This window comes from Pagrus pagrus (genome assembly GCF_965226575.1).
Source record: "Pagrus pagrus genome assembly, chromosome: 21".
NCBI lineage: Eukaryota > Metazoa > Chordata > Actinopteri > Spariformes > Sparidae > Pagrus > Pagrus pagrus.
In genome coordinates this window covers 6,528,206-6,546,828 of record NC_140208.1, presented here as the reverse complement: position 1 = coordinate 6,546,828, position 18,623 = coordinate 6,528,206, and the positions used below count along the sequence as shown (strand labels likewise).

At 41.4% G+C, this 18,623-nt stretch overlaps 2 protein-coding genes across 4 annotated transcripts in view; both read left to right on the top strand.

The window, feature by feature from the left end:
* Window positions 1-18,623, top strand: part of fmnl1b (formin-like 1b) — a 53,797-nt gene that overhangs the window by 16,837 nt on the left and 18,337 nt on the right. For 2 of the 3 annotated variants that reach the window (XM_084342291.1, XM_084342292.1), the window contains exon 2: window positions 8,497-8,913. The exons of the other annotated variant lie outside the window; for it this stretch is intronic. In XM_084342291.1, coding sequence (XP_084198417.1) covers window positions 8,764-8,913 — 150 coding nt within the window. In that variant the 5' untranslated portion in view covers window positions 8,497-8,763. The remainder of the gene's footprint in view (window positions 1-8,496; window positions 8,914-18,623) is intronic. 3 annotated transcript variants of the gene reach the window in all.
* On the top strand, window positions 1,347-8,289 carry ccr10 (chemokine (C-C motif) receptor 10; the record flags this gene model as incomplete). The annotated part of the gene is made up of 2 exons (XM_084341751.1): window positions 1,347-2,288; window positions 8,128-8,289. The coding sequence occupies 2 exons, from the start codon at window positions 1,347-1,349 to the stop codon at window positions 8,287-8,289; spliced, it is 1,104 nt and encodes a 367-aa protein (XP_084197877.1).

Below are 18,623 nucleotides of genomic sequence, written 5' to 3'. Positions count from 1 at the left end.
TTTACTAAAGACTAATCCAACAGTTTTCACAGGTTGCAAAAGTCCATACATTATTTCCGCCAGGAGAAGTACAGATAATTGTTTAAAAAAAGTACTGATTCAACTTCTTTACTGAAGTAAAAGTAATAAATTACAGGCTCTGAAATGTACTCAAAATATAAAAGTGAAAAGTATCCCTCTGAAGGACATTTCTATCGGCCATTTCTGTGCAAAGCTAACTGAAGCTCATGTAATATTAATATAACTTAAAGACTATTAAGCTTAAAGGTAACATTCGTAGGATTTGTCCCAGCTGTTCTTAAACACACCACACCACAAAGATAGTTGATTGTTGAGTCTCATTCCCAGGATGTCAAATACCAATATTTTGGGTTGGTAATGCATAGAAAAATAGATACTCAATTAAAGTACAGAAACCTGAAAAATGTACTTAAGTGCAGTAACAGTATTTGTACTTCATTACTTCCCATTTCTACTCAAGGCTGATAAAAGGACCTTCAGGTGTAATTTGCTTATTAATTTTTATGAAATTAAATGTTTTTCATTTTATTCCATTTCCTGTAGACTTTATCTAACCAGATTAGTCCAACGGAAATCAATGATCTTTACCAGAGAGACCTGCCTAAGAATGGCAGCAACACAAAGTTTCAACAGTAAATTATAGAAAAAACACCAAAATAACCAGATAAAACGTTTGCACACAGACAAACTGGACTCAATTCTTAAGTTTAAGATCAGTTTCTATATTGTTCCATGCAGTCAGTGTAGAAAACCTGAAAATGAATCTCAGAAGCCCTGTGACACAAGCCATCCAGCATGTGAAGAAGAGAGGGAGAGGCAACACATCTGCATAATCAATACCAGCAGTATCCTAATAATAGCGACCATTTCTGGAAACGGTTTCCTTGGACAATGCCGATCTTACTGTTTTTAAAGTGGTAAAGAAGAGTTTTGTTTGAATTAGTGTCATACAATTTGTCTCATTTTTTGAAGAGTGTGGTATCTGAAAGGCCACGTTAACATCTTTCAAACATCCTTATTTGATAAGAAAAAGATGTGAATCTAGTCGTCTTGTTAGTTTATCTGTGCTACAAGTGTCGCAACACAGCGGCTTATCACCCCTCGTATGGTTCTGGTAAAAGCTTATCTTCATAGATTTTATCACTGCCTTCGCTCATGCACTGGCATTTATTGATGCAGGCGAGCTCCTCTTGAAAAAACAGAATTTTTTTACATTGACTCAGAAGTTACAGAGAAAGGGATGCATTTTAGTCACAGGAGAGTTTTTTAAAAATGTTTTAATAAGGTTTGAATGACTCACTAGTCTTTATTTTTCCCCACCAGCAATGGCTATGAGCAGCCATGACAGCGGAATTGGCTTTGCTGATTACGATTCTTCGGTCTACGACTATAACTACTCTTTTTGGAATACCAGTAACACCACAGACGATGGCTATGGTGACTGGTGTGAAGCTGGTGAGCAGGAGTTCACCATCAAAACCTTCCAGACTTGTGTTTTCTGCTTCATCTTCCTGCTCGGCGTGGTGGGAAACTGCCTGGTGATCGCCACCTTTGTTCTCTACGGTTGGGTCCGCCTTCGCTCCATGACTGACGTCTTCCTCTTCCACCTGGCACTGGCTGACCTCCTCCTACTCCTTACGCTCCCGGTACAGGCCGTTGAAACTCACCTGGGGTGGATCTTCCCGCTTCCACTTTGCAAGGTCACACGTGCATGCTACGCTATCAACACATACAGCGGGCTCCTGCTGCTGGCCTGCATCAGTGTCGACCGCTACCTGGTGGTGGCACAAGCTCAAGAGATGCTCAGGCTGCGCAGTCGAATATTCACAGGCGGGACGGTCGCTGCTCTGGGTGTTTGGCTCATTGCGGTGCTGCTCAGCCTGCCTGAAATCCTCTTCTCTGGTGTGTCAGGCTCTGGCAGTGAAGCATACTGCGGAATGAAGTATAGTGGAAAAGTCAAAATGGCCACCAACGGAGCCATTATTGGCGTTTTCTGCCTGTCCTTCCTCGTCATGGTTACATGCTACTCTTTGATCGCTCGAGTGCTGTCAGAAGGGCAAGCTCATCGGCGGGGGAAGCAGTGGCATCGTCAGCGTACCCTGAAGCTGATGGTATCGCTGGTGCTGGTCTTCGTCGTGTTCCAGCTGCCGTACACTGTGGTGCTGTCACGTAAAATGGCCGGACAGTTCTGCGGTCTTCTGCTGGAGTATATCACCTGCACGCTGGCATACACCCGCTGTTGCCTCAACCCTATCCTGTACGCCTTGGTAGGCGTGCGCTTCCGCAATGATGTATTGAAGCTAGTCCGTGAGTCAAGCTGCCCGTGTGGGCTCCTGCTGGTGCCACAGTCAGTCAGCTCCATCTCCCCGTCCTCACCTGCTGTCACAGTGCTCTCAGCATGCTCTCCAACATCCCATGAACGTAGTTACTTTGGCAGCGAGACAGTTTCTCCCAACAAATTTCCGTTTCCAGTTAACAATTCAAAGATTCTTCAGAGTGGACTATAAACATGCCGCATACTATGCATTGTTTGCATTAAGTACACATAATGTGCATTTACAGAAACATGACAAGGAGTTGCAAAAATATGCATAAAATCAACAGGGCTGGGAATCATTTGAAATGTATCAATACCGGTGTCAATACTTCCACTGTATGTAACCTAATGATACATACTTAGATAGGCCTGTCTTCCTGCTTGTAAATATGTCTATATGTCATACATTCTAGCTTTTTTCCTATTGATTTTCATGACAATATCTTTTTTATGTGATGTGTCTATATTATTTTAAACATATTGGTCTTTGTTTGATATTATTTTTATTTATATTATTTGATAAAATATAAACTTATCCAAAAGTTAAGATTCAGTCATTATCTACTTTCATAGTCCACAAAACATTTCTGGAGCTTCACAGCAAAACAGTATTGCAGCATTCTCCTAAACAACTGAAATAGCCTGGGAGAAAATCAACAAAAAAACAAAATAAAATGCCTCCATACAGCTCATCTGGTGTAATCCAAGTCTTCAGAAAGCCACAAGATCCCAAACTGATTTTAAAAGACATCATTTACACCTTCAGACAGGGTTTCCCCTGATGGTTTAAGCTTCCTAGCTACAGTGAGACCTCTGGAGACTTGTTTTTTGGTTGTTTTTTATAACAAGTCCCCATCTATTTCAGTTGTTTAGGAGAGTACTGCAGCGCTGTTTTGCTGTAGTTACTTATTCTCCATCTGATCATTGGATTTAGCTACTTCCTATTTATGTGGGATATCAAGTCAAATCACCAAAATGTACAATAGATGGTTTTGATTAAAAATGTGAATTCATCTTTAAAAAAGCGAATTTAGCTTTAAACAAAGTTAGCTTATTTTCACCAGCTCACCAGCTAGCTTTAAATAGATGTGTAGCTGCCTTTCTTCAGCTGTCGATGAGGAAATTATTTCTATAGTGTTGTTTTAAAAAACTTTATTTTTATGTCAAAAGATTTTGCCTTTAGCTCAGTTTTGAGTGTAGCTCCTCTGTTTTGAATTTTGCAGTATTGTTCTCATTAAATGCCTTGTAATCAATATGTTTATGTTCATTCTTTGCTTAAAACGTTGGTGATACAATATAGTCATCAGAGCTGTCATGAGTTTTAAATCCTTGTTGTTGTTGTTGACATGTTTCATGTGTGACTCAAAATGTCTCGAGGTCTGACACCCAGCCCTCGTCACTGTCATACAGCATTATGACCTAAATAGTCACAAACCTGACTTCCCCTTTCTAACTAAATAGTTTGTATGGATTGTTTGTATCATCTTTGGATTAAAATGATTTAAGTGTGAATTTTATGCATCACAAATTAGCATACAAGCGTTTTCATTATTACTACTGCCGGTGTTGCTGATGTTATTATTATACATGTTTTACATAATGAGACTTGTTGAATTTGTCTTTATTAAAGGTTTCCTGTACTATCAAAGACTGTTAGATATACATTGTTTGTCTCGATGTATAGTTTTTTTCTGCTCACTTGTTTGTACTCTATGATTAAACTTTGGTGCATTTAATAACTTAAAGACTCATCTGTCGACCCACCACTTACCATCAATATTAATAATACACGAGATACAAAACAAATAGAGATCTCTTCTGATGATTTTTCTTACTGTATGACTCGTGACATTTTAACTCTTATTCACCAAAATGCTTTCATATATTCCCCTGCTACTGCACATACACACCATGCAATCATCAGAGTAGTTGCACACAGAAAGCTTGAACCCAAATCATGCTCGTCTTAATTTGATGAAAGCTTCTCTTTTCTCATGTACATCCTTGTGTTGTATCTAACATAAGTTGTGACTCATGAGGTTTCATGTGTGAGTCTCACATCTATGTGTGTCACCACATACTGTTTGTATTGTAAATGCGTATGTTTTGCAGAAAGAGGCCCGGTGCTTTTAGTGCCCAGCTGCTGAGATGTCTCTCTAACATGTCTGTGCTGCAGTCAAGAGGCCACTCTGCTCTGGTGGCTCTTAGATGATGTAGATATGATATGATGAATAGATGTATTGAGTGAGTTAGGAGAAAATGAATTCCCCTTTTGTTAGTATGAAAATCAGTTTGTAAACCAACACTTAATTTTTTCTTAATGATCATAATATACAAAAAAAACAAACATATTTTTAAAGGGTTTTGCAAACAGTGCTCTCATTTTGTCTATTTCATGTCCAGTTTTTAAAGACAATGTATGAGGTTGGGGTGTGAGGTGAGTGCAGGGCTCTCCTGATGTGAGGTGATCTTTTGACCACTAGATGTCAGCCTGATGCAGAGGCACCGTCTGTATTTAAAACATGACATTATTCTATCAAGTTGACAGAAACACGCACATCATTAATGTTATCCTGATTATACAATACGTTTTAATGTATAATATTTGTTGCAGAGAGACGATACCACATATACAGCACCAACACACTCACTTCCATACTGGCATGTAGCATTGTAAATCAGCACCATCACTCATTTGTTCAGAGATTCAAATGAAAAAAATGATGGCTGCAGCAATTAACCATCAGAAATGTCAAATTCTCTGATTACAGCTTCTTAAATGTGAATATTTTCTGGTTTCTTTCCTCCTCTAGGACAGTAAACTGAATATGTTTGGGTTGTAGGAAAAACAAGATATTTCAGGACGTCATTTTGGGCTTTGGGAAACAATGATCCACATTTTTCAACATTCTCTGACATTTATAGACTGAACAATAATCAATTAGTTGAGAAAATAATCATTTATTGCAGTCCTAAAAAGCGAGTATGATTACTTGTTGTAAGGATAAGCACACCTTCTAGAAAGGGTTGTAACTGATGATTATGAGTCCCCTTCTGTTAAGAAAATAAACATTACAGTATGACCACTAGTTACAAGACAATTCATAATCACACTATACAACATCAGCAACGACAACACTGACATTTCAAAACTTAAAAAAAACTATAACAATAAGATACGAAATATGATTAATCAATTATCAAATCAGTTAGTGTTCCATTCAGTGACTAATTGATCCATTAACAAACAGTTTTAGCTTTTCTTCTCACATTTTAGTTTTTGCAGTCAGGGTTTATGAATTCCATGACGGTGTCACACAACATAACGGCCTCTAACAAAGGTTGAAATACGGCTAGGTCATATGGCCTTTAAATTATATTAGTCTTTTTAGACTATATCGCGTTTCACGACATATAACTTCTATATTTTATAGAATTTTCCTCAAAAGCACTTCATAAATGTCAGAATCAAATATCACAATATTTTTGGTCTAAATGCCTCTATATCCATGTTGCGGCAATATTGTATTGATGACTAATGGTACTTGACATAATGAGAGTATAAGAACAAGTAGAAGAGTCTGGTGAGTTCAGAATATGACTTCAGTTTACGACAACATTTATGTCATCTCACGATATAACAATATCCAAAATCTAAGACGATATATAGTCTTAGATCACCATAATAATACAGATTAGATGTTTTGATCTCTTTGTTGTTTTTTCTCGTCTTGTCGGAGTGTGTGGGAGTTTTAGAAAGTTCACTCTGAACCAGTTTAAAACAGGACACACCTCAACATACTCAGACAAAGGGACACTTCAGTGTACCTGTTACAAACATCAACATACAGGACTCCTCATCACACTCGTCTGATTTCTGCCTTACTGTAAACCCGGTGAACAAAGTTCCTCTGCTTCATTATGTCATTATTCCCTGTGTGCTGATGACCAGGTGTGGCCAGACACACACAGGTATCAGTGTGACGCTCATCATTTATTAACTGCCTCCACCTTCCAGCAACAGTCCAGTCACTCTGCTGCTTACTAACAGTCCCCCTCTGTGTGAAGAGTTACGTCATCGCTGCCACACAACTTATGATCCTGATTAGCGTGTGATCCTCTTTACAACTGCTGTTTGTGAGCACACGGGGTATTATAGAGTTTAGTGATGAAGCAACATGTTGGTATGAATGAGGCTTTGATCACAGAGAGATCCGGTTCTGTGAGCTGCCAACGTTTGCTACCTACAAAAACACCAACAGTCTGCCCCGACTGCAGCTTTACAGTTTACAGCTCCAACTTAATGCTATTCATAATTTATTTAAATGAAAACTGTCCTTAATGTGCCGAGCTAGAGGCTGATAATAATTCAATTTCAAGCATTGGCTTTCATGTAACCGAGAATCAGTTGGTTGCTTGTGTCAGTTTAGTTTTTATTATTTAAAAATGTGAAGTTAAGAAAGAAGAAGAAGTTAAGAATTATGTATTACAATACAAACATGAAACATTGTGAAGGCTGTTGACAGTCATGTAAACGTCCTCGTCTCAATGGATATATGCATCATACTGACAAAGACTAAACATAAAGACATTTCCTGTATCATTTTATTTTATTTCACTTAGTTTTGCAAGTACCACATATCCTTTCAGTTAACAAAATAAGAAGAATATAAAAGATAACAAACAGTAAACAACCGTACATGACAGCGCATGTTATAACATTTTATAACTTCTCATAACATGAATGATATCCGCTTTCTATTCAAGTGTCCCACTCACCTATGACAGAGTGACAGTGTGATGCACAAAACCAGGACCCTGAACCTAAAGCAGTTACATGATGAGAATCATGAGTTCTCCGAGTCATACGTTTCCTTTTCTGACTGTGACATGTCAGAATGTCTTCATGAAAATGCAGATTACTAAACAGCGTGATGATGTTTCAACGTTTTCAGCAAGTATGCAACAAAACAAAGGCCTGATTCTGTGTGTCAGAGCTGTGTGAGCTCAGACCCTGCAGAACATTGTTGATGTCATTCTTATATAGCCTTCAGTATGCACTCAGAGGCCACTTTATTAGGTACACCTGTCCAATCTAATGCAATATCCATAACCTCCATCTCTATAAAGCTTAAAATGTTCATTACTAGATAATTCAGCTTTCTGTCAGGAGGCAGGTTTGAAATGAATCAATTACATTAATTAATCTTATGAGTATAAAAGACATTTGAGTGAGTTTTGGTTTGATGGCAGAATATTTCCATTTATTTATACACACTACACTTTATCATGTAGTGTTATGGAATGACTTGAAGTATATTGCTTGGTATTTTCTGTGTAGTCTGTCACATGAAAACACCAGAAGCAACAATGTTTTACTCTCTTAATATTTCCTGAATTCTATCGTCTTTTTTAATCCTCTTTCTCTTTTTAATATGTTTTGGACAACAGTAGAGCACAGAGGAATATAAACACAGATAGTACATGTTTGTAGGATTAGTTCATTGTTGGTTTTGGTCTTTTCATCAGATTCGTTGACAAGAAAAATGCCAAAAATCATCATATTTAGCCTTTTAATTGAGTTTGCATTTGAACATACAACTCAGTTTGTGTCAGACGTTCAACACTGCAACTTTCTTTGGTTTAGTGTCTGAATGTGGCGTCCTGTACATGGAGGCATTAGGACCCAGAGAGCTGTGATCGCTCTGTGCTCTCCTGTGTTGGAGCTGGTGCCTGTGCTGCCTGTGCTGCCTGCCGTCTCTCTCTCTCTCTGTCCCTGTTTGGATTAGACTCTGGCTGCCTGCTGGATCTCTGCCTTCTCCTCCTTTCCTCTTTCTCCTCTGGACATGGAGATCAAAGGCCCGGAGACTCCCAGCATCCAACAGCAGATGGAGGGCTTCCACACACCAACTCAGACTCGCCACCCCAGAGCTCTGCAGCTTCTGGAGTAGTTTCTTCCAGAGTTTTTCTCTCACCTGAGCAGAGGGAAACTCAGAAGTGAAACCTCCTCTCGTTAATCTTCTTTTTCTGTCTTATTGCAGCCTGGTGGTGTGTGCAGAGCGACAGGCTCTGAACTCTATCTCCTCCCCTTTTCTCTTTCACTCGCTCAGCTGTCACTCTGTCTGTCACTCTCAGGATATCCCCTTCCCTCTTTCTAGGGTTTCATAATGCATCAGGATCTCGCTCAGAGGCACGGGTGGATTTCATCCCTCAGCTTTCTCCTGGTTTGAGGATATGGACGAGTCATGAGAGCTACTTCAGCATGAATCAACAGACTGGGGTCATGGAAACAACCAAAGGTCACGGGCCTCACAGAACATTAACTTCAAACAACTAGACACTAAACAGTTATTGACCTTTTTAGCTGCTTCTTTGGAGCAGTTGTTATTTGTATGTGTATTCTTGGATCTATCGGATAACCACCGATGGGAAATGCAGCAGGAAGCGTGGAGGCACCCCCGGGGAAGGAGGGGAAGGCGGCGTCGGCCCCCCCGGGCTCCACGGGCCAAACCAAGGGAATCAAACTCCCGATGCCACCTGAAGAAGAGCTGGAGCAACGCTTCAGCACCGTGCTGGTGAGTCTCGACTGTGCAGCCACATGTCAGCTACCGCAGAGAAGAAGGCAAACAGTGGACAGAAACAAAGAATTCAGAATATGTTGGAAATGTGCACGTCCTCAGGACAAGCTTATCACAGTGCCAGGTACACAATGCCACTGTGGAAAGATACATAAGAGGCCCTTTATGCTGGAGCTTACTGCAGCATTAGGCTCACTGCATGGTCTGCTGGAGGAAGAATGATGGGGGGGTGGAGGGGGTCAGGTCTGTTTACAGTTTAATAAGAGGTGCAACTAAACTTCACTTTGTCATTAACACAGATTCAAATGTAGCTTATAAAGAGTTAGATATCATTGGATAGCCTAGCCAAAAGTATGTGGACACATACTCTGGGTGTACTTGGTTTGGTCAACGCCCCTTAGTCCCAATCAAGAGAAATCTTAAAGGGTAATTCAGGTGTTTTTAAACCTGAGACCTATATTTACACAATATCAAACCATGTTTCCTAAAGTGTTTTTGTGGCCTCAAACTAACCAAACAGCAACAGAAAACTGTCAAAAAAGGAAAATAATAAGTGAAGCGAAGTTTAGTGGACCACGCACAACAGCTCGCTCCAAATGTGGACTTGTCTCGTGTCCAACTTCACTGACGCTCTTGTGTCAAATCCCTGAAAACAGAAGACTGGAGGCTGTCGTAGCTGCAGATTAACACCCATAGTTTGGGAATAACATCTCCAACAGTCACATCTGAGTCTGAGTAGTTTTCATTGCCTGGTCTCCTCCATGACTCAGCCACAACGTCACACTCATTCACGACGACGGGCATTCCTCGATCTAACTTGATTTTCTTTTTATTGCTTCCTTCGCTGAGCTGTTAGTTGTCTTCTGTTTACAACAACATGCCATGACAAGCTGAACTCCTGCCTACATGGTGACAGAAAAAACAGACAAGGGAGAGACAGTCTTGAGTCTGCCGCTGCAGTTATGTTGGATATGTGACCGGACCTCTTTCTGAATGATGAACTGCATTCCTTCAGTCATTCTTCACTGAGTCTTATCAGCAGAGTCTCTGAGGTACACTGTGATATGTGACATCACGTCGAGCCGATGTGTCATTTGATCAAACATAAACAGGCCTCGGGCTTCTTGTCAGTCAGCGTACTCACAGAAACGGCCTCCCTTCTTTCCCTCCTGAAGGTGAACGGTAATCAATTAAAGCTGATAAATGCTGCTCACTTCCACCGAGGCAGTTCAGTCAATGAGTGTGAGCATAAAACACGTCTAATCACCTCTTGCTGAAGAGCTCATGTTTGTTCTCTGTCGTCATGAAACGTCTGAAACGTTTCAGCTGATTTCCCTTATATTTGTAGGATAGACACGACCAAAGATGAGCTTATTAAATCTGAAGGATCAGATGGTTTTACTTGTAATAATCAAACTTGAATCCCATTACATTAAACATTTAGGTGATGGGAATTATATTACAGTGTTACAGCAATTGGAGAAATGATTGTAGACATTTTTCACACTGAAATGTTAATTCAACAGTTAGATATCATTTTCACTACACTTTCATTTCACTTCATTGTAGCCTGAAGAAGCAGCAGAGAGAAGCCGTTCACACGTGAAAAATTCACCTGATGAGATTTAAAGGTGCAATATGTGAGAATATTTCGAGGAAAACATTCAAAAATGTTATAAATTGTCAACAGTTTTGACTTTATGACGTTTATGTATTGTGTTAGCATGCTAACCAGCTAGCCCCTCCCCGAAAGCACCAGCGATGTAAACAACAACATTCCCTCGATGGTCCGAGCTCCCAGTCATGTCTGCTAGCTGCATGGCTAACTAAGCTAACAGCTACAGTTAGCAGCAGTTAGCAGTTACTTTGGTGATATACTACTCCCTATTTGCTTTGAGTATGAATTCAACAGGTGGCCGATTCTTACATGTTGCACCTTCAAATGAAAATATAATACTAATATATATATACAAGATAACCTTTATTTATATAGCACCTTTCTTAACAACAACAGCTTGTGTTTAACAAGGAGAAATAAAACCAGACAAGGCAGATGATATAAAAAACAAGTATTACACATTTCCAAAGGCTTACTGTACATGAAGAGAGAGGTTTGAAGAAAGAGATGTAAAAGCGACGCAGTGTGTCTGAGTTCAGCAGAGAGCTCCACAGTTTGAGGGCTCTGATAGCAAAACCCAGATCCCCCTTTGTCACTAACTGTGACCTGTGAGTAACCAGCAGGGCTCCATCTGCAGATCTCAGAGGTCTGGTGGGAACACGTCAACAAACCAGAAATATATAATGAGGAGAAAGGCTATTCACAGCCTTAAAAGTGAGCAGTACAATAACTGGGAGCCAGTGGAAGGGAGGCGAGCGAGGAGGTGATGTGCTCATGAAAATGTCTGCATTTCCTCCAGAACAGTTTGAAATAGTCTAAAAAATAGATCTCCTCCACTCTTAAAAGTCCTAAAGTGGCAGCCACCACAGCGAGGACGTGACCTCGGTGTTTTGTTAATGGATGCTGCAGTGTTGAGTTGGACGATCGTTAAGTGTTGAAAGAGGTTAACGCTCCCCCAGTGTGACACTTTTAGTTAACAGTGTTATATAAGGCACAGCTAGGAGCTGAGCATACAGATGTTTTTTAGTTCAACCTCCCTGTTAGCTTTAGGCAAATGTTATTCCTCTTTCCATTAATCGTCCTGGATACCTTTAGTCACATCCAATCCCATTCATTCTGTTCAGAGTTGTGAATTATTAGTATGGTACAGAATTAATCATGCGAGATTAAACTCTTAATGGCGACAGCAGGCCGTTAATGCTTCATTGGAAAGTGTCACAGTCCTCCAGTTTAGAGATTTGAATCATTTGATTACTAATATGCATTTATTTGCATCAGTGTGTCATCTGGAGCTGAAATACACTACACGGCCAGAAGTATTTGGACACGTTAGAATTACTGTACATCCATATATGATTATTGGACATCTCATTTCAAAACTATGTTAGTCATTAGTCTGCTCCTCTGGTGTCAGATGTCGCACTTCCAGTTCATCCCAAAAGGTGTTGGATGGGGTTGAGGTCAGAGGTCAGTGCTCTGTGCGGAGGGGATTGTCGTGTCGAAACGGGAAACAGACAAACAAAACCTGTGGCCACAAAGCTGGAAGCCCATTGTTGTCTCACCTATCATTGTGCGTAGCATTAGCAGCCGATCACATCGAGATGTGTCACTGAAGACGTGATGCCAGGGGAACCATTGTTGTCCTGTGATGTGGTGCACCTCAACATGTTTCAACTTTACAGCACGAGATGTGGGCTCGCACTAAAAGTACACCACACCGTTTTGCCCAAAACAGACTTTTAAGCGCTTTTGAACCAGCCGCGTCTGCACAACGAGTATCTGTGTGATTGGGTCCTTGTTTTCCCTTCAACAGCAGCAGACCAGAAGCACACGGACATGTCTGATTCTAGATTGAAACACAGCTTGTAACACATTATTGTGTAAACTTTTCCTTAATCGAAGAGGTCACACCCCCAATGCTTCGACTGTCGCCTCCTGTTTTGCATGGGGAGAGATGTTTGCATATGACGTTTGTACTCTTGGTGCATATCCACACAGTAAATACAATCTGTGTTGCAGTGGAATTAATCCTAAGTAAATCTTTATTTAAACAGCACTTTTTAAACCACAGCGACGAAGCACTTCACACACACCTGAATGTGACGACCCGTGCATTGAATTAATGCCCCAGCAGCAGACTTCTTGTGCCAACTGCTGCAGGTTTTCCTCCTCAACATGCGTGTTGCTGCAGCAGTGTGTGCAGCTCCATGTCGTATTTCATGTGCATGAAAACAGGCGTCACTCTGCAGCAGTTTAACTGTCGGCTGCATCTGAAAGCCTCCTTCCTACCCGACCCTGAACACAGTCCCTGGGTGTAACAGCAGCTTTTTTTCTTTTTTGCTACATCACAAGTGTATCCCACCAAATATAGATCATCTCCCCCTCCTCCTCCTCCTCCTCCTCCTCCTCCTCCTCATCAAGCCGCCCTCCATCTTCTGCTGAGTCTGCATAGCAGATCTCCTGTTAAGTGGAGAAGATACTCTGCATACAAACCAGCCGGTCTCATTCTGCAGAGGCTCAAAGGGATGCGAAGGACAGAAAGTGTCAGACTCAGAGGTGTGGATTTGGTTAAGGGCAGAGAGCCGGTGTGTGTGTGTGTGTGTGTGTGTGTGTTAACAGTGTGATAAAAGCAGGTTGGTTTTATATTGATGCTTCAGTCATATGACGATGCCTGCGTCTGATGCCACTGCAGCGTTTTCAAACTGAATCAATACGAAAGCGACAGAAATCTGCTGCTACAGTCCTGAGTGACTGTGCCGCCAGTGTTCACACGCTTCAGTGACAGCAACATTTACATGGAGCACTTTTTCCCTCCAGGTTTTGCATAACACTTTGAATATTTCCAAACAGGGAATGCGGCAGTGGGTGGAATTGTAAATGTGCATCTGTGGATTTGTGTACTGTATTAACACACCGAGACACGGACAGAAGAGAGCATTCACTCACTCGTTAGCAGTCCTGCACTTTCAGCAGGTTAAAGAGATGTCAAACTGATCGTTAGTCTGGTCTGAATGAACAGAATATTACTGACTTAAACAGTTTAGTGGGGTTACAGTTACACCAGGTAGTGAAATGTGTCTTTTGCGTACCGAGTGAACTGGGATTTCTTTCAGAGCCCGACCTATACTTGGATTTTGGAGCCATTGAAACAATAAACTTAATTTCCCCAAGCATCTTTTCCTGCATCATAATATCCTAAAAAAACAAGCTTTCACGTCGGACGATGATATTGTCTAACCTATATACAGTCAAGCTCACGTCTTGTTCTATTGTAACCTGCTCGTAATACACTGCATGACCAAAAGTATGTGGACGTCGCTGTCACCAGGTGCAAAAAGACTTTGTTCTGTAAAGAATTTGTTGAATTTCCAGTTGGATGTGGACTTGACTGGGCCGCACAGAAGCCTGAAAAACCTCTTGCATATTTTGCAGCCTTCAGTAACCTTCGTCGGAATGAAAGGGGTGGTGGCAGCAGGCGATCCGAGGGGGGACGCCGGTGTTCAGAGGTGTTGTTCATCTGAATATGTAAATTTCACCCGCCTGACTCATTGATCCTTTATCTGACTGAGTCTAGCCTAGTCCAGCTCTGCTGTTGATTGATAAATCCATCGCGCTGTCTGTGGTGCTGATGTAGCAGACGACTTTGTAAGTGTGCATGTTTCTGTCAGTCCCACCCTTGTGCTCTGGTTATGTTTAGCCAGTTTAGCCAGTTTTGGTCGCCATAAAATGGATGGAAGTGTCCGCAGGTATACTTTAAAAAAATTCCCCCTTGCCATGCTACAGAAACAGATGGAAATATCCTCAGGTGTCCTTAGAAATGTCCAGTGATGTGACTCGAGCTGTGGTCAGCCATAATGTCACACCTCCATCCCCTCTACCTCCTGATGTGAAAGAGGGCCGGTATGCATATAATGTGAAGGTGATATGCCATCTTTGGTACAGATGTCAACCTTGGACATGTCTGTGGTTTGCAGAAATGTTAACTGCTGACATCATATCCTGGAGACCGGGCTGTGCTCCCTCATGATCAAAGTGACAAGTTACAATGTGTAGTTGCAGGAGAGAGCGAGGAACACAGGGACACGCTGCTGCCTGTCACAGTTATGGTGAAGGTATCCTGCAACTATGTCCACTGGGAAGTGCACACAGGTGTGTGTGTGTGTGTGTGTGTGTGTGTGTGTGTGTGTTGACTAGCAATGCGGCCAATGTCCCCCTTGTTAAAAATGAACAAATCAGCGACTGGTTGGAGGCTTCTTATGTCGCGGTGTCCCTATACTTCTGTCCATGTAGTGTATTTATGTTCTTTTGGTATGAAAGTGTTAAACTTGTCTCTGTGCTCCTGGCACTTTGACATGCATACACTTCATTTAGCTATGTTGGGAAATCTAAAGCCATTTCCCGTCAGATAAATGTATCGATCCTGAAATTGAATCATTATGAGTACATGACAAACAGTCAGCCTTGTTGGTGTAAGACAGGAGAAAGGAGGAAATGAGGACACAGCAGTAATAATTCAGCCACTGCTGCAAACGCAGCTTGTTTCTGTGATCATGATAATTCCATTGATCCGTCTTTTTGGGATCGTCAGCATGTTTAAGACTTCCGGACTGCATCACCATGCATCATTCACACACACACACACACACACACACACACACACACACACACACACACACACACACACACACACACACACAAGAAATGTTCCACTTCTGTCTGCTGGATTCAACACATTGTCTTCCTCTCCTGCTTCCAGTCTGAGCCCTGTATTCCCGATTTAACAGCTGCTTCCAGTGTTTTACATGGCTTACGGACGCATCACATTACTGCTGTGGTGTTAAAATAAACTCAGCTCAGTCATGTGTTAATTGCAGGTGTAGAGGTCACCCATTTTACTTTTTAATGCCTCTTAAATCGGCACAGTCCGAGCAGAGTCAGAGGGTTTTTAAAGCGTCGAGGATACTGAGGCAGTTTCGGTGCAGGTTGTCATGGAGAGGGTGCCAATTTGAGTGTGACAAGAACGGCCACACGCTCTCACACTTAACTTAGTGTGTAAAAATGATCCACAAAGGACACACACCCGCCAAAAAGCTACAGAGAGAAATTTACCTCATTAAAATTTGAATCTTGAGGACTGTGTTCCCTCACAGCTCCTATTTTATATCACAGTCACCCCAAAATGATTAGGGCTGATGCCATCCCCCTCTTTAACCTGCCATGTCCATGTCCATTGTATATAAAATTCTGCAAACTATATGCTATAAATACTTATTTCTGTACTATATTTTAGCAGTGTGGGGCTGGGAAATATATCAGTATTGTTTCATTGTATCATGATATGACATAAGTGTTGTCTGTTCCTGGTTTTAAAGGCTGCACTCCAGTAAAGTCATGTCATTGTCTGAACTTATCAGACTGTTTTAATACTTCACCCACTTTATATCCACATTACTGATGATTATTGATCAAAAACCCGCCATAAAAGTCTGATATTTTGTGAAAGTACCGATAATCATCCCTACACTATTGTTGCAATGTTGATGTCGAGGCATTTGGTCCAAAATATGGTGATATTTGATTTTGTCGCCCTGTGCTACAGTAGCAGTTATAAAATGCTTTTAAGGAGATGCCAAAACATGGATATGTTTATATTGTGTATTGCAATATAGGCTAAAATGTAGCAATATTATTTTAATGATATATTGCTCAGCCCTGGAGTTATTCAAAGTGACAGGAGTCTAGAGTGTAGGTGCAGCAGATCAAGTGCACATATTTTTGGTAAATTACATAAAATATTTAATTTCTTTCTTTTAGTTCGAGCTGGCGGTCCCCTTGGGGGCCGGGCAGCATATAATGTATGTATGTTATACATGTATGACACTGACCAGCTGGTCGTCAGGGGCCCTGGCCGATTATCAGGGCAGATATTCAACATTTTCTGATCGGTATCGGTATGAGTAAAATAAACTCATTTAAAAATGTGCTACTTCAGCTCTGATGCAGCGTCCTCTCACACATCGTCACGCCCACAACAATATCTGATCGGTAGCCCATAAACACTGAATAATCTGAGTCTGTAAAGTAACTAGTAACTAAATGTATCAAATAAGTGTAGTGGAGAGGAAGTATATGGAAATACTCAAGTAAAGTACCTGAAAATTGTACTTAAGAATGGTATTTGAGTAAATTGTATTGTACTGTTTCATCGCTTGTTGTTTTAATTTTTACTACAAATGAATATCGGTAACAAATATCTGTTTTCATTCTCCTTGATATCTGATAATCGGTATCGTTATCGGCCCTGAAAAAGCCACATCGGACGACCTCTAACGCAGAAGACTGGTCGATTCCGGTCCTTATCGGGTCGATCGGTGCGGACTCGATGTTTTTAAAGAAATCGTCCCGTTTGTCGTCCTGACGATTTCATGCTTTGTAGAAGATCCGAAGGCTTGTTTTCAGGGCGTCGAACCTTTTTCTCCAGAAGAGTAAACCGGGGTTGTTTTTCTCTTTCAGTTTGTGTGGTTTAATAGATCCATCTGGCCGAATATAACCGGCACGTATTGACCCACCGGCTCCATTCATCAGACCTGATTTATCAGATCCACATCCAGCCTCACAGCACCATTGATTTACTGGACTGTGTGGAATCTGCTGTGGCCTGTTTTTCTGCACGGCAGGCATGATCTCTGATGTGCTTCAGATTTTACCTCAGGAGTGAGTAACATCTCTATACGGCCCAGATATCGTGCAGTGATTGAGGTGTTTTGCAGCTTTAAAAACAATCTTATTAAAGCGACAGATGCTCTTATTTAAAAGCTGGTTTTGTGGTCCGGTCGAGGCTTATCTCTGAAGCACGCAGCAAAAAAACACTTAGTAACCGCTGCTGGACATTCCTCAGCAGACTGAGTCAGTGTCGATGACTCCACGCTCTCTCTGGCCTCGTGATGGTCGCCTCGAGTTGTTCGGTTGCAGCGACTCACAGGGGAGCAGGAGGTGTGAGGGCGGACTGGGATACGAGGAGGATAATGTAGCAATTAAACAAAGTGAAGTCGCGTCCTTGAGTGGGTGTCTCCTGTCGACTAGCCCAGTTTCGTGTGCGTGTCTGTGGGTTATAATTAGTCCAGCTGACGTGTCTGTTGAAGCTGTTTATTATACGGGGCACCAGTCGCGCTTTAACGGCTGTGAAGTGTGTGTGTGGAGAATCTTTCATCTGGACTTCTCAGAAACTTTATGAAGAACGTCGAGACAGCAGGGAGTTTTCTCTTATCATTCACAAACACAAATTTGTCGTCAACCACATCAGCTGACAGCAAAGTTTCAGACTGATCGGTTTGCCAGCATGTGTTCTTATCAAAGTGCACGATCGGTTAGTGTTTTTAAACAAATTCTGACTTTGCATTTAAAGATAAAGATAACGAACACACGCAGCGACATTTTAAATTTGTGCTTCATTATTATTTAATATGCTTCGTGGTAGCAACGCGCTTGTTGTTCTGTCGTGACAGCAGACGGAAATACACAGCTGATAATGACCGGTGACGCCTCGCTAAGAGACACAAGGACCTCTGACTCAGAGTGAGTCAGAACCGGACTTGTGACTTAAAGAGGACGGTAATGTCCCTCTGAGTGACAATGAAATCCTTCACACTGGAGCCATGTATTATTAAAGGAGGCTCCACAGCGGTGACGTGTCCGGGGGTCCTGTGTTTGTTGTCCTATTGTTTCTAGGACTGAGTCTAACACGAGAGTTTGAAGGTACGAACCTGAACACAAAATAAATCAGGCTGGATAGACTACTCACTTTTATTCGGGTATGTCTGGAAACAGTTTGTTGTGGATATTATATACAGAAAATTAAGGTCGGGATGATTTGATTGGTTTTTGATTTGATTTGATTTGTTGGGAATGCAATTTATTAAACAACCAAACCAGGCCCTGCAGTGTTTGATAAATGGATCTAGAATGATTGTGACTGTTGGATCGCTGTGAATGCAGAACCCAAATGTCCTCCTGTGTATCCAAGAACCCTTAGATCGGACCTCCCTTGTAGATTAGTCACGGAAAATGAGAACTGTGCAAGTATGCAGCA